Below are 14550 nucleotides of genomic sequence, written 5' to 3' on the forward strand. Positions count from 1 at the left end.
TTTTTTTTTTTTTTTTTTTTCTTTTAATGAGTTTGCGATGACGTGTGCAAGGTTAAAATGGCGTGTTCCTACAAAGCTCTGCAAAGTCATCAGATTGGCATCGACAGCTTATGTTGAAATCAGCCATCGTTTCATAGTTGGGCTTCTTTTGTTGACTGATTCTGACATGCGTGCGTCAACATTCTTCATCTAACGTTGCTTGACACTTGGTTTTGTAAAATCAAAGTCACCACAATCATCTTAAATGATCTCTTTGCGCCTGCATCGCTACTTTGCCTTCACTAATCAGGATGCATAAACAAAGCGGTCTAATGACCGCAGATCAGTCTGTTTAAAAAAAAAAAAAAAAAAATGGCCATTCTGCTACGCGTTCACTCACTCACGACTAATCAGCTACCAGACACTTGCGACTCTCCACACCCTTCCTACGACAGGATTAGCGGTGCGTGTGTGTCTGTGTGTTTCTATTCTAATCACCGCATGTGGAACCCCCCCCCCCCTCCCCTTACCCCCTTACCTTGTGTTTTTTCTGCAGTCGGCCCAAACAGGTGTTTGTTGGCCGGAAGTCGACGGGCCCATTCCTGCAGGCTTAGGGTTCAAAGGCCAGAGTTCAAGGGTCACTTTCTAGCAGGGGGTTGTTTAAGCCTGCCATTCGGTTCTGCCAGTGATCATTTGCGTTTAGGCTGGATGGACATGTTTAGAGAAAACGGTAATTAGTCGCAGTGATGTGGATGACAACGGTCTTGCACATGGTTTCTTTCTAATCCATGGAGCCTCATGTTTTTTTCAATAATTTATTTATTTATTGATGTATTTTAAATAGACATGTTGAATGGCAAGTGGCGATGAAATTGCATGCTTCCGGTCCATATGAGTCGACTTTTCATGCTTCCTCAAGATGCAATGCATTGAATAATATTCCACACACGTGCATTTCCTCGTTCAGCGCAAGTGGTGTCCTCTCTTTATGTCCGGCTGAATTCCAGGTGTGTCGAATGTATTTGCACTGGTTTTGCTGCATCACCTCAGCTTGTTTGTTTGTGGCTTGGTGTGTGCCCGTTCCTCTCACGGCCACACCGGTTGTGTCATCCATGTAGGCTGAATAAATGCCTCCCGATCAAAACTGGGTCGTAAATAAATAAATGAATAAATCAGGTTCACTGTGAGAGCCAAACTGCAATTTTGTAAATTCCTGCTTTGTTCCCTATAAATTCACGTTAATCCCCATGGAAAGTTTCCAACTTTGAAATTTCCCGGGATTTTGCAACACACAGACATGAACGATTTTGACGGCTGAGATCTCCGCTGCTAACCAAAACAGCAGAACCACGAGTCAATTAAAATGTGGAGATACTGTTGTAAATGATGCCGTTACCAGCGAATGGCGCCCCGGTCGATTCTGAGATGTGGTGGCCATGTTTTTTTTTTGTGGGCGTCCATGTTTATTTATTGCAGAGCCACGAGACTGGCTTGCTCCACCCTGTTAGCCTCTGTGCTTGCAACTTCCACATATTCTTCTGATTCATTTTGTTTTATTTGGCATATGATAACACAGTTGAATGTTTTTTTTTGGGGGGGGTTGACAAAAATCTATGACATTCCAAAAATGTCAAAGCATATGTAAAGGCCTCCACTCATCTGCAGTTGATTCATCCAAGCTCGTTTTGATGAGTATGATGCCTGAGTTGACATCTGAAATTGTTTGGCCACCATCACTGGAGGTTTCAAACTTTGACTCTGGCATTTCTTCTGACTTCTGGCACTTAAACACTTGTTCAGTCTGTTTCTTCTCTTCATCACAGCTGTTTTCCTTTTTTTTTTCTATAAAGGCCACATGAGGTTAGAAAGCTTGCTTTGAGCCGACAAACCCACAACTCAGCCCAAGTGAACCGTCTGTAAGGCTAATGAGGGATTATTTTTATCTGACTTATCTTCCGGAAGACTGCTCTGGATTTGACACATTGCGGAAGGATGGCTTTTCAAAGCATGCACTCCTGTTCTGTCCTCTTCAAAACCTTTTACCTACATCGGGCGTATCCCCAATGTGGTGAACCAGGTGCCCTTTTTGGCCCTGAAGCTTTGTTTATTTTCTTGTCCCGCAGTACAGTATATACCAATTATTTGCTTGGTCATCTATAAGAAAATGTCAAGATGTAGCCTGCTTAGCATTGACTAACAGCTCAATAAATGTGTACCTTAGACACCTCTTATTATGGATCCTCGTTTTCATCACCTCCCCTCTTTATTCCACTTCAGGAAATAACCTTGCTCCATTCCCTCATAAATAAAATGCCCTTACTGGTTGATCGTCATTCTTCATCTTCATCACTGTGCTTGTGAAGAATGTCACAACCTTCAATCATCCTGCCATCAAGTTTGATTGCATTCCACTGAATAGCCGGTTCTTATTTGGTCCCTCTTTCCACCAGGTTTGTGGAAGAAATCCAAACAGAGGGGATAGTCTCTAGAATCATAAATCCTAATTCTCCAACCAAGTTTCTCCTGAGAAGACAAGTAATGTTTGTAAGCTTCAATTTAGTCATGAGCCAAAGGCTTCCATTTTCTCTGCGCCACGTCAGAGGTTTAATGTCCACGGCTTTTGGGGCACAGACAGGAGGGCTTGAAAATATGCAGCTTTCGAAGGAAATCGACAAATCGGAGCATCCAGGGTCAGGTTTGGGCTGTGATTACTTGAGAGGAGTGATTTATGGATCTCTTCAGGGTACAAACTTTATCAACAAGGCAGTTGGTAAAGCTGAGTTCTTGGAGTTTACTCTTTTATGCCGAGTCATCAATGACAAAGACCGACTCAAGGTTCAAATTTGGTAATTTTGGAATTTTGGAACCACTACCTTGGACATGGCAAACTGTAATATCACGCGATGAAAGTGGCTGTAGAATTTGTTGTCTTTTTAAATTCCATAAAGCCTTCATATCCTACCTTAATTCTAACTATTATCTTGTTTTACCTCCAAATAATTATAACAATGATGAAACCTTAGCCCCGAGCACCGAAGCATGATCGGGCGCAAAGAAGTGTATACGAGAGCATTTTAACCTGAATGCAAGCAAAGTCTTGTCGTAATGACTGGGATTCTACCACTTGGCATGTTGCAGTTTGCAGGCTGCAGCCTCCTGTTTATGTTGGTTTTGATCACACAATGTCTTCTCTGTCTGCCACGGGGCCCCAGTTCCTCTTTTTCACGCTGCATGGCGGATTCTGTCCTGACGGTTTGAGCTGAGAAAACAACTTTCAACAGCTTGTGCTACATGATTGGCAGCTGACATATCCAGCCAAAGTCGTTTTGCTTTAGCAAAGGAAATTAGTTTGCAACGTGTGCCAGGAACCCATCGCATTCAACTCAAACCAATACATTTATGAAATACCGCTGGAGGTTTCACGTGATAAAGGTTACAAGTTGCATCTCTTTCAAGGAATATATGTTGGTAGCAATGCTTGGCGCATTGATGACAACTGGCTTTGAAATACCCAAGTGCACCAGATCAGTCTTGGCAATTGAGTCCGAAATGGGTCGGGGCCGACGGTCTCGATAACCAAAAATGTGCAAAACCGACGACTCCCGGGTCATGACTGCATGAATTATGACGTGAAACCGAATGTCGTCAATCAGTAGTGCCACGGCATGAAATTACGACCCAAGCAGCATGTGAAATGTGTCGCATGTGACGGCGCGCGTACACGCTGGAGGAAAGGCTCTTCGAGCTTCTGGCACCTCTGCTGCCGCACGCTGGTGAGCGGGCCATGTTTATATGCACTTGAGAGCAACTGCATCTCGTATGTTATTAGTCCTTGGGAAAGATTAATGGCAAGCAAAGGTGGAATGTGTGGCAGGCGAGCGAGCGAGCGGTGGAAACTAGACAAGAGCCAACAAACAGAGCCAGAGAAGCAGCTTCTACAAACAAAGCAGTGCTGTGTTTTATTTATTTATTTTTTTAATCCTCCCGACTCAGCGCTTCTTCTCTTACACTTTCCGGAGTCCTTTTTGTGTTTATTAGCATGCGGCCATATAGTATGACGAATGTTCCGTTCTCCTCGGGCACTTCCTGGTTTGCCATGTGCAAATTGATTGAGTTCTTTTGCCCTCTGCACTTGATTCCATTCTGCAATCTGCGGACCCTGAAGGCACCAGGTGGAGGTTGGTCTTGAGGTGACTGTCAGGTCAGCAGTAGAATGCACGGTTAGGAGTCCCTTGTGGGGAAAAATACAAATAACTCAAAAAATATACCGCGGAGATATAAAAATGCCATATTTTTGTGATATGAAAATAACTCCAAATGAAGCTCAGCTGTTCTAGTTGGCTTTTCCTGACTTATTTTTTTTTGAGCAGAAGACTGAAGATTTTGTGCTAATACAGAGTTCCATTTGGAACTCGACAAGCCCCAGTTGCAAGGCAAGGTGTTCTTGAGGTGTTGAGCAGTCTTGTGTTTGCACCAAACATACCTTTTGGAATTATAACCCAAAAGTTCAAAGATGGTTTTAAAGGCCCGTAACAAAATCTCGTCACTTGAATTATACAGCCACTGGAAAGACACTCAAATCATTTGTTACCAAAACCGTGTTAAACAGGTTTTTTTTGTTGCCCATTTTATCCCAGAATGCACATTACTGTGCATCTTACATCGTTTTCCGCGAACCAGGAAGTAGCCTGTCCCTCAAACAACACCCCCACACATTTTTCCCACTTTCTTTCGCTTATAAGAAAATGAAACCAAATCTAACAGTTCACCAACTGCAGATCCAAACCTGTTGCACACGTTTAAAGGTCAAGTGTGAAGTAAACTTGCCCAACCATCTTTTGAGTCATCCTTAGGACTAAAACTATTTCAAGCATCTTTTCTTTTTTTTTTTAACCCACCTAGATTCATAGCTAGACCCACAGCAATGCAATTGCTTTTGTTCGTCAATCTCCGGTGAGTGATGTCATTTACAATATACAGTGTCCAGTCAGTCATTGTCCTGCATTGTTGACTGTCCCGTTAACTGCTCTTTGCCATTGTTACAGAGTTATTCGGCGAAATGCTTTGGCGCTGTGTGGCGATGCACTGTTCACATTCAGGCAGTTGTTTGAGTTGCCAAAAGAAAAGAATAGGGCACGTAAATGGACCAGAAAATTGGAACGATGTAGTTTTTTCACGCTGGTGTCGACGAGCATACTTTGTTACGTGTACGTGGATGTTATCCTCTCTGAAAACATTCAAATTATATGAGTGCATGGATGGTTTGCAACTCGCAATGCAACGCAACAGAACTAGCTTAGCAGTGACAATGGAGGACACCAACCCACTATAACCTGTGCGCTCAATGCTAGCAGGAATACATGGATCAAGTAGGTAATCCCATTGTGCGCAATTTACAGCAAGGCACAGCATCGAATTGCAAACAATAACCCTCGGCTAATAACCACAGCCTATATAGCTTACCATTTTTCCAATCCCGATGGGTCTCGTCTCCACTCCTTGTCCGGCCGTTCGGGCACAACATTTTCCGCTTCCTGAGCATCTGGCTCGTACATGTTTGGTCCAACCTACGGTAATCTTGCCGACAACCTCCTCTTCCTCCAACTCTTCAAACACGAATTGATTTCTGACTTGTTTTGTTTCCAAAGTGAGTCCCGCTATTGTTGTCTTGAAGTGACGTCGCACCCCCGGGTTTGTCGCCCGTCTTGATGTCACTTTGGGAACACAAATACTTTGTTGAATTTCCGAAATAGAAATGATTTTTTTTGTTCATGCTTTATTTATCGTATTTTGTTTCATTACTAAAAATATTTTGTTTGGAATTTTCTAAAATGACTTCACACTTGACCTTTACATAAAGAAAATGTGGCAACCAGAGGTGAGCGTGCACCAGTGTGGGACTTTCTCATTGTCCTCGGCTGCTGCTTGAATATTGATTTCAGTCCAGGACTAGTGAAAAAGAGAGCGGCGATCGATTTCTTCCAAAACCTTTTGTGTGGCGGGGGGCTAGGATTTCTTAAATTGATAATTGAGCACAGTGTCCCCCCGGCGCAACAATAAGGAACACCGAGTGGTCTATTTGAGCATCAAAGTTGGCTGACATCCAAGGGACCAAGTTCCTCTGCGCTCCGGGGAACAAAAAGCGAGTCTGCTTTTAAGGAAAGAATCATATCAAGGAGCATATGCGTGCGCACACACCTCTTTCCTTTTCACACATGAACATTAGCAGATGCCTGCGCAGTGCAATGCATGCATTGTTTCAGCTGCAGGCATTGCCGTTGCATGACATCATCACCTGCGTTTTCTTTACCTGAAGCCGCTCCACCGTGTTCACATGTGCTCACGATTAGGACCCATCTGTGGCCGTCTCCTTACAGTTTCCCCCGCCAAATTCTTCCTAAACACTCACGGAAGGATGGAAAGTTATGGCCGCCCAAGCCACGGGGGTGTACGTTGTTTTTTTATTTCTCGGAAGTTTGCGTTCAATGAGCAAATGGACTCAGTGGGGCCCGTTTTATGGTTGGAGGTAGTTAGTGTTCTTGGGCCACTTTGTGTGTTTGTATGTAGGTGTGCGTGCATGCTGTTTTGATTCCCTCCCAGCATCTCAGTCATAAAACAACTGGGTGGTCAGCCTGTGTATAGTGCGATGTTAAACAACTCATTCGTAAAAGTCATTTGCAAAGGTTGAATCTGCTTCCGCCCAATCAGGAGCTTTAAGAGCTTGTTCACACACTGCAGTTGCTCATAAATGGTCTCATTCCAGTTGGATTCGAAAAGTGGGTGCCCCGCTGGATCCAGGAATCCATTCTTGTTTTTCATTGACAGGCGTTGTTGTTAGCATTAGCATTACAGAGTGCACAGACTGCTGAAATGTTTTCGTCTCAATTTTTTTTTTTAAGTGCAACAGCAGCGATTGAAATTTGACAGTGCCGTAACTTTGTTTTTAGCATTAGCATTCAGAGTCCACAGACTGCTTAGAATGTCGTCGTCATCGTCTGGATTCATTTTCAACAGTCAGCAACCGCACAGCGCTCTTGTGTCTTAGCATTTAGCATTTGAAGTCCAACGAGGGCTAAAAACATGATCTTCTTAATGACGATAGTGTACGTCCAGCTCCACAACAGCAAAACCATGTAAGGCCCATCTTTTTTTGCAAGTCGATTTAATATCATTTTTGTTCCACTTGTACAAATTAGTTCACCCAATAATAATAAAAACAATAATAAACAAACAATATCAACAAGGCATTTCCCAAAATAAACAGGGAAAACAATTGACAACATTGAAAATATTTATTTTCAACAAATTCTGTTTTACAGAAATATCTTCCAGTTAACATTGCTAGTTCTTCTTTTCTTTGTTTTGGTTGGAGCGATAAAGATGTTCTTTGTGTGGGGACCCGACCCTGAAAATACTGCTGGTAACAGACATTCACAGATGTGTTGATAGAAGAATCTGGGATGTAATGAACTTGAGACATGGGGGCACGTAGGAAGGAAGGGTGGCTGGTTAGTAGCGCAAGTCCCAACATGACACTTTTCATGAGCACTGATGTTGACAGATCTATCCTCCTGCACATATACATCCATAACTCATGGCACTCGCAGTGAGTACTTGCTTGCGCTCGGCACGTTCAAATCCCCATTTTGGAAGTCTCGTTAGTCCTCTGAACGACAGTCTGATTATTAATTCACATTCGGTATAAAATCAAAGAGCGGGCATTCTACCACATAACTTTGCTCGTACATGAACAGTAACTGAAGGGCAAACACTGCCTTTCCCTTAAAGGGAGAATAAATAATAAATAGTCACTGTGTTTTGTTTTGTTTTTTGCGTAATTCAAATGTGTGTTTAATGAAACTGAGGCAAGCATTAAGATGCAGCTAAAACACAAAGGCTTCAGTCAACTGTTTTCTTGTACCTGCTTGTAATCCCGATTACTTCCCCCACTTTTTTTTTTTTTTTTTGCGTCAGCCCAGGCTTCCAAATGTTGCAAAAGGGGATTTAGTTAGTCTTGAGTATTTGCAGACTTGCATCTACTTAGACTGTCTGACACCGTGGGGGCCAAAAGCTCTTTGATTGGACCGTGCTGGTACCAAACGATTTCTAATCTTCAAAGATTTAAATCTGTCATTTAGTCGCCATTAGTAACAAGAGGTGACGATGTACTGTAAGGTACAAAAAGGCTGTTACAAGTCAAAAAGTTGCTCAGTACAAAAAGAAAAAAAATACAAAAAGACATATAAAACTTATATACAGAATCAGCATTTGTTTTAGTACCAATCGAGTAGGGTATTCAGCATGTAGGCTTCTGTAGGCTTCCAACATGGCCCGTGTAGAGTTTTGCTACATTAATCTGCCCTTGTCGCAGTCCTCAGCGCAATAATTGTTGGAGTCATCTTGAGGGCTTTTGAAGAGCTCAAGAGACAACGTTGAAACGCGTTTTTGTTGACAGTGAAGCAATAAAACCATCCTTAATCTTATCTGCACAACTTCATTACCTCCTTAACGACTCGCATGAATCCCTTTGGGTTCATACCGCGGGGCATCAGCCTACAGCCGATAAGAGTGTGAGGGAAACAAATGTGGCATTACAGCAAGTGAGTGCAGACTCCTGACTCCACACACATTTCAACCAAAGAAAATCCAGCATCTCTCCCAAGCATCACTTGGCCTTGGACCCGCTGCCGATAGTACAGGAGCAGTTTCCAGTCTTGGAATGTGATCTTAATGTCACACGAGTCCAAACAACGGTCAGAAAATGAACCCGTTCCCGCGTTGATCATTGACTGTAATTCTGTTGTCTCTCATATAGCGACCGACTACGATATCCTGTATTAGTCAGTGGGGGACAGAGCTGGGAGGCCAAGTCCTTAATTAGTCTGAGCCAGATGTCAAAAGTATGAAGGCATGTTTGATATGTTTTTACTTGATATACAGTGGTCCTGCAGTAGCAGCACTTCATATTCCAGGTTGCCATTTTGAACAGCAGGTTCAGGGATCATAAGTTCCGCCTGTTTTTGAGGCAGTGCCCCATTGTCCAAGCCGGCCTTGACGCCATCCATCTCGAGCTGAGAAGGCTCACAGTCTAGGTCCAGGTGGCCTTTGGCCCTCTTCTTGCGGACAAAGCAAACCACTCCCACAGCGGTTGCTATGAGCACCAGCAGGAGCAGGATGGCGATTGCAGGCACCAACATGGTGGTCATCTTCTTGTTCACTAGTTGTGCTCCCGTGATGCTGTCATTTTTTTCATCGGCCGTATGTGCCTGAGTGCATACGCTGTCGATGCCGTTTGGGGCCCCCAGCGGACTGGCACAAATGGTGTAAGTGGAGTTGGGGTTCAGGCCTCTGAGTCTGTATTCCGGATACGAAGCGGGCAGGCTGAGTTGCATTGGCCTGCGGTCCGGTCCGGAGAGATTGCGGTAGGTTAGACGGATTCCGCGGATGTACGGTCGCATTTCAATGTAGCGATGAAGATCCAGCAGGATTGACGTGGACGTCGCCTGACGCGAACTGATATCTGGTGCATTCGGGGTGACCGTTGTCACCGATACAGGTTCAGAGGGTGAGGACGGATCATCGTTTTGGACTTCGCAATAAAATCCAGAGGTACCACGTGGACACGTACACTCGACTTGACCGTACTGGTCCAGACGACAAGTGCCACCATTGAGACAAGTGTGAGAGGGGCAGAAGTGCTGTTCCTCATCGGGATCGATGCTGCTGTCGCTTGGTGATGTAGGAACTGGTGGAAAGTGGTCATCGGTGTCTTCGTTTGCATCATCATCATTAGCCCCGGGCAGCGGAATATCTGTAGTAGCACTCTCTAATGTTGTGACAGGAACAGTGGTAGTAGTTTTCACTGTGGTCGTAGTTTGTGCCGTTGTGGTAGGGCAGCCAAAATCCCGGTACTCCAGTCTCTCGACTACCTTGCCAGCGTTGATTGGAGGAAAATGGCAGCGCGTCTCCTCTGTTCTCTCCAAGGTAATGCTTTGAGCTCGCAGCCAGCTTGGGAGCCAGGCTAAGGTACACAGACAATTGAAGGGGTTTTCCGCCACAATCAGCTTTTTCAGGTGCGGGAATAACTGTGCAAACTCCTCCGGGAGCCCTTGCAGACTTAGGCTGCTAATGTCCAGCTCCTTCAGTTCCTCGAGGTTCTTCAGGTCCTGAAAATGAAGAGGACCCATGGGGTTGCCAGCCAGGTTGAGGTACATCAGACCCCGAATTTCTTTCAGGATTGGCGGCAGAACCTCCAGTTGGTTTCTTGAGACATCCAGCTCATGGAGGTTCTTCAGACCACCTATGAGCGCCGAATTCAGGTCAGTTAGTCCGACACCACCTAATTTGAGAGACTCGAGATTTGGGGTTTGGAGGTCTGAGGGCCCCAATGTCGGTATGACGTTAAAACGAAGATCCAGCAACAGCAATCTGGGCATTGCGAGAACGGGCAAAGATGTCAACCTGTTGCCCTGCAATTTGAGCTCCAGCAGGTTATCCAAGCCATTAAACGCAGCAGGGTGGATGGTCTTGATATGGTTGCTGTACAAATAAAGACGCTCAAGCAGTACCATATCTTGGAAGCATTGCTCGGAAATGTGGGTGATTTGGTTGGATGACAAGTCCAAATTCTTCAGAGAGGTCAGCGGCAGGAAGACCCCATCAGAAATTTTGGTCAGTTTGTTTTGGCTGAGGTCGAGCATTTCCAAGTTGTCAAGACCATCAAAGTCCTCGGGGGACAAGCCCTCGATTCCATTGGCAAAAAGGTAGAGGCTCCTTGTCAAGGGCGGCACTCTCTGAGGAAAGGTGGCGGAACGTCTCTGGAAACATAAAATGGATTCCGGCGTGGAACAGGAGCAGTCCTTTGGGCATTCACTGGACATGATGCCATCTGCAGTTACGAGGATGAGCACGAGTGGCATCAGTGGAGTGAGAAAGACCTTCATCTTGCAGACTCCTCTCCACGGCTCAGCCTGAAAAAAAAAAAAAAAAACAGGAATAGCCATTAATAACCTGCCAGTGGAAACCAAATGAATGGAATAAAACAGCAGCACACAGATTTCCGGCTACTCTTTTTCCCCCAACTAGCAATATAAAAATGAGATTACTTGCAAATGCATGGGACAGATTCCAACACTGATTCAGTGTATAGTTGTCTAAGACATTGTACAGCGAGATTAAATTATGCATAGCCTATGATCAAAGGCTTTTTGTCACAAGGTTTTTCAAAGCATAGCGCTTTAGCCTTCACGTCACCGGGGGTGGTAATTTACTGAAGAAAATGGTGATGTTGCGCCACACATTCTGGTCCCACATTGTCACTACAAAGATGTCGTAGAGAGCATGGTTGCCTTGGTCAGGTCCGTTTTGTTCTCAATTCCCTCGTGTTCTGCACGCTCACAGACCGCTATGGAGGAGAAACACTCCACCTCATGTCACGCCGATGAACGACAGAAGTATTTCACAGGTTGCAATACAAAGTTAAGATCCACTGGGTATTATGTTACCAAGATATGCAAAGCAAATTTTCAGTTACAATGTACGGTATGTGATACACTGGAAGGAGCTAAAAATAAATTCATAAATAAGGTGGGGAAGGGGGGTGAGGTAAAGAGGAAGGAGGAGAAAAAGAACAGTTTGTGTGAGTGTTTATTATTGCCTCAACAGACTTGGGAATGAGTGGGAGAAGGGGTGGGATGATAGGCTTCATTTCTAGCTGTCGACATCCTTTGACAGCTTTTTATCTTATCTACTTTACTTTTTTTTTTGTACTTGCACCGAGTAACCTGAAAACATATAGCGCGCGAGCGTGTGTGTGCGTGTGTGTCTTTCAACCTCCGCCAGGTACAATTGTCTCATTGTCTCAAATGCTACAGCGTCTTTCCCACGTCAAAGGTTCGTGAGGGGTAAAATCTCTCATTTCCTCATACTGAACGCCGTGCATACTTGAGGGACTTTACTGGTTGAGTTGTTTGTGCCTCTGCAGTACTCATACCTTAATGAGGAGCCAAGTATGTGGAACTTTTTGAAGACCACACAAACACGCATGAGATGTTCCGTCCTTGCACCTTGTTGTCAGACCATATATGTCCAATAAGCCATGTCCATTTATCTCGCTCCTTGACATTGCCGTCATACCTCTGAGTAAACACGCCGGATGAAAATTATTTCATGACTTTATTTCTAAAAGTATATCAAGTGCTGATACTCAAAGGAGGGGTTAACATTTGGGGGTGGGCGGCAAAAAGATGGAGAAAAAGAACCTGTATTATCTCAGCCGTGGCATTTATTTGCATTCTTGTGCCGCATACTTTCTTTCCCCGCTGCACTCCTTGAAACTGTAGCCCCCTTTGGAAAGATCCCCGCATCTCTTATTTTTCCTTCTCTGATGTGCCGAGTCCAAGTCATCCCGACGTGCGCTTGAACCCCAACACGTCAGTCTTTTTGTCTGGATAATTACTTTAGGCGTCATCAAAATGTTGTTCTATGTGGTCTGATGCCAGATCACTTGACCCCAAGTGATGCTCGGGACGTGGCTTGTCTATGTCAAATGTTGGAAAAGTTGACAATTGTCATTTATGGAGAATCCTTCAAAAACAGCAGCTTTTTCATTTCGACACAACACCCGAGGGATGTTTGTGTTCTTGGACGTATAAAGTTACTGAAGAGTTTTGGTCGATTCACCTGCGAGGCTCTGGTTTGAAAATCCAGTCCCACAACGTGGCTATTTCCACCCAAAAATCATCCCGGTGACAAAAGGAGAGCTAGTAAAAGAAAATTGGCCGCGATGTTAGGCAGAGCAAGACGAAGATAAACAGGAGAGTGTTTGCGGTTGTGTTTTGGCGTGTTGAATTTTCTCGCATGTGCGTACGTGCCCAGAATGGCATGGGACTCACACGTGCAGCTAAGACCACAATTACGAAGCAGTGCAAAAGCGAAACTGGCAACCAACACTGTAAGATGTGTCGAGCCTTTCTCCTCAATTATTTTCAGTTTCGACTTTCTTCATTTCCAACGATTTGCCAAAATGCATCCTTATGCATCCGTTTGATATGGCCAAATATCCGCAGTATACAAAAAGGGTGTATGTTGCTTTACCAGGATCCTTCCGATTGAGTTTTTTTTTTTTTCTCCCCCACAAAAGTAAGGCATTTGTAGTCTTCTTGGGTTTTTGTGGAACATATCTGGCACGCAGCAACGAAATGCACAAAAGCGTTTAGCACACATTGTTCAAGTGCGCCTCATTCCAGAGAAACTGGATGGGATGCGGTTCAGCGATTAGCTTCAGATCCCAGATAAAACCTAGCTTGACATTTCGCATTCCTCTTTTTTTTTTCTCTTTTCTGTTTGGACTCAAGTGATTTGTCCGGGTTTTTATTAGTCAGTGTGTAAAAAGATAAGAGACAACGGTGTGGACCTCCGCCACTGAGTGACTCCTAACTGTGGTTTTAACTCAAGTGTCTTGAAGAAGTAAGTGGACTGTTTAGAGAGAGTGAAATGAGGAGATGGGTAAATCGCGGGCGCTATAGAAAGCTCGTCATCCTTCCCTCTTCTGACTCGTAATTTTTTTTTTCTTCCCCCCTTGCACGCTTGTTGAGACATTCCTCAGACTGCCGGCAGCTGAGCTTGAAGAAGCGCAATAGTCTGTGTCAACAAGAACTTTTCAAGATGACAGATTTACGAGAGAACAATGCTGCTCGCGTATGAATGACATCTTTGGAAAAAAAAAAAGCAGATGCCTTTCACGATTGTTCATACATCTGTTTTTTTTTCATACATCTGTTTTTTACCCCCCTTCCAGTCTGGATGCGTGGATCGTGTTAAAGTAGAATGCGCTGGCTTTGAAATACTGGCGAGCACATCTTAACATGAAAAAAAAAAAGGTCGTAACTGGTATTCTCAGCTCATGTTGTGAACCAAAACAGCAGCCCTTAGAGAGGCACATCAGGAGTCTATTAGCGAATGTTGTACACGAGTTTCTTAATGCCGTCTTGCATTAGGTGGTGACGGCGTCTTCAACAGTGATTTGTTGTGATTGTGTTCGACACAGCATATCTGTTTTGTTTGCGTCGCTGCGTTTTGCCACAATTGGCAGGATTAGGGTTTTATTCTCCAGTTTACTTTGAAATAAATTGCAAAACATCAGTTTGATTGTTTACTGGTATTCCAAAACAAATCACGCACCCCGCCCATCTGCGGTTGAGTAAATAAACTCACCGCTTGCGAAATCGGTAGTTGAATCGTTTTACTATGAAACAATAAAAAAAACCAAAAAAAAAAAACAATGAAGCCACCTTGGTTGAGGTCGAGAAAAAAAGCAAGCAACGAGGAGGAGTGGAAAAAAGTGGAGGTCAAAGCAAGTTGGACTGAAGGAGGAGCTTGTGAGGGAGGGCCACGGCTTGGGGGTTGGAGTGGGCTTCGATCAAGTCCCTCCGGGCCGAGCGTCAAGAGCCTTTATCTTGAGAGCTGGGACATAAGGCCTTCTTAGTAAGTGTGTGTGTGTGTGTGTGTGTGTGTGTGTGTGTGTGTGTGTGTGTGTGTGTGTGTGTGTGTGAGAGAGAGAGAGAGAGAGAG

At 44.3% G+C, this 14550-nt stretch overlaps 2 protein-coding genes across 2 annotated transcripts in view; one reads left to right on the top strand and one right to left on the bottom strand.

Moving 5' to 3' along the window:
* coro7 (coronin 7) overlaps positions 1-14550 on the top strand; it is a gene marked incomplete at its 5' end in the record, with an annotated part of 78579 nt that overhangs the window by 16814 nt on the left and 47215 nt on the right. The window lies entirely within an intron of this gene.
* The window catches only part of vasnb (vasorin b), a 25615-nt gene continuing 18189 nt past the window's right edge, over positions 7125-14550 (bottom strand). Inside the window, exon 3 of the mRNA XM_019897382.1 lies at positions 7125-10949. Coding sequence (XP_019752941.1) covers positions 8874-10922 — 2049 coding nt within the window. The 5' untranslated portion in view covers positions 10923-10949 and the 3' untranslated portion in view covers positions 7125-8873. The remainder of the gene's footprint in view (positions 10950-14550) is intronic.

Source organism: Hippocampus comes, unplaced genomic scaffold (assembly GCF_001891065.2).
Source record: "Hippocampus comes isolate QL1 unplaced genomic scaffold, H_comes_QL1_v1.1 scaffold238, whole genome shotgun sequence".
Lineage (NCBI taxonomy): Eukaryota > Metazoa > Chordata > Actinopteri > Syngnathiformes > Syngnathidae > Hippocampus > Hippocampus comes.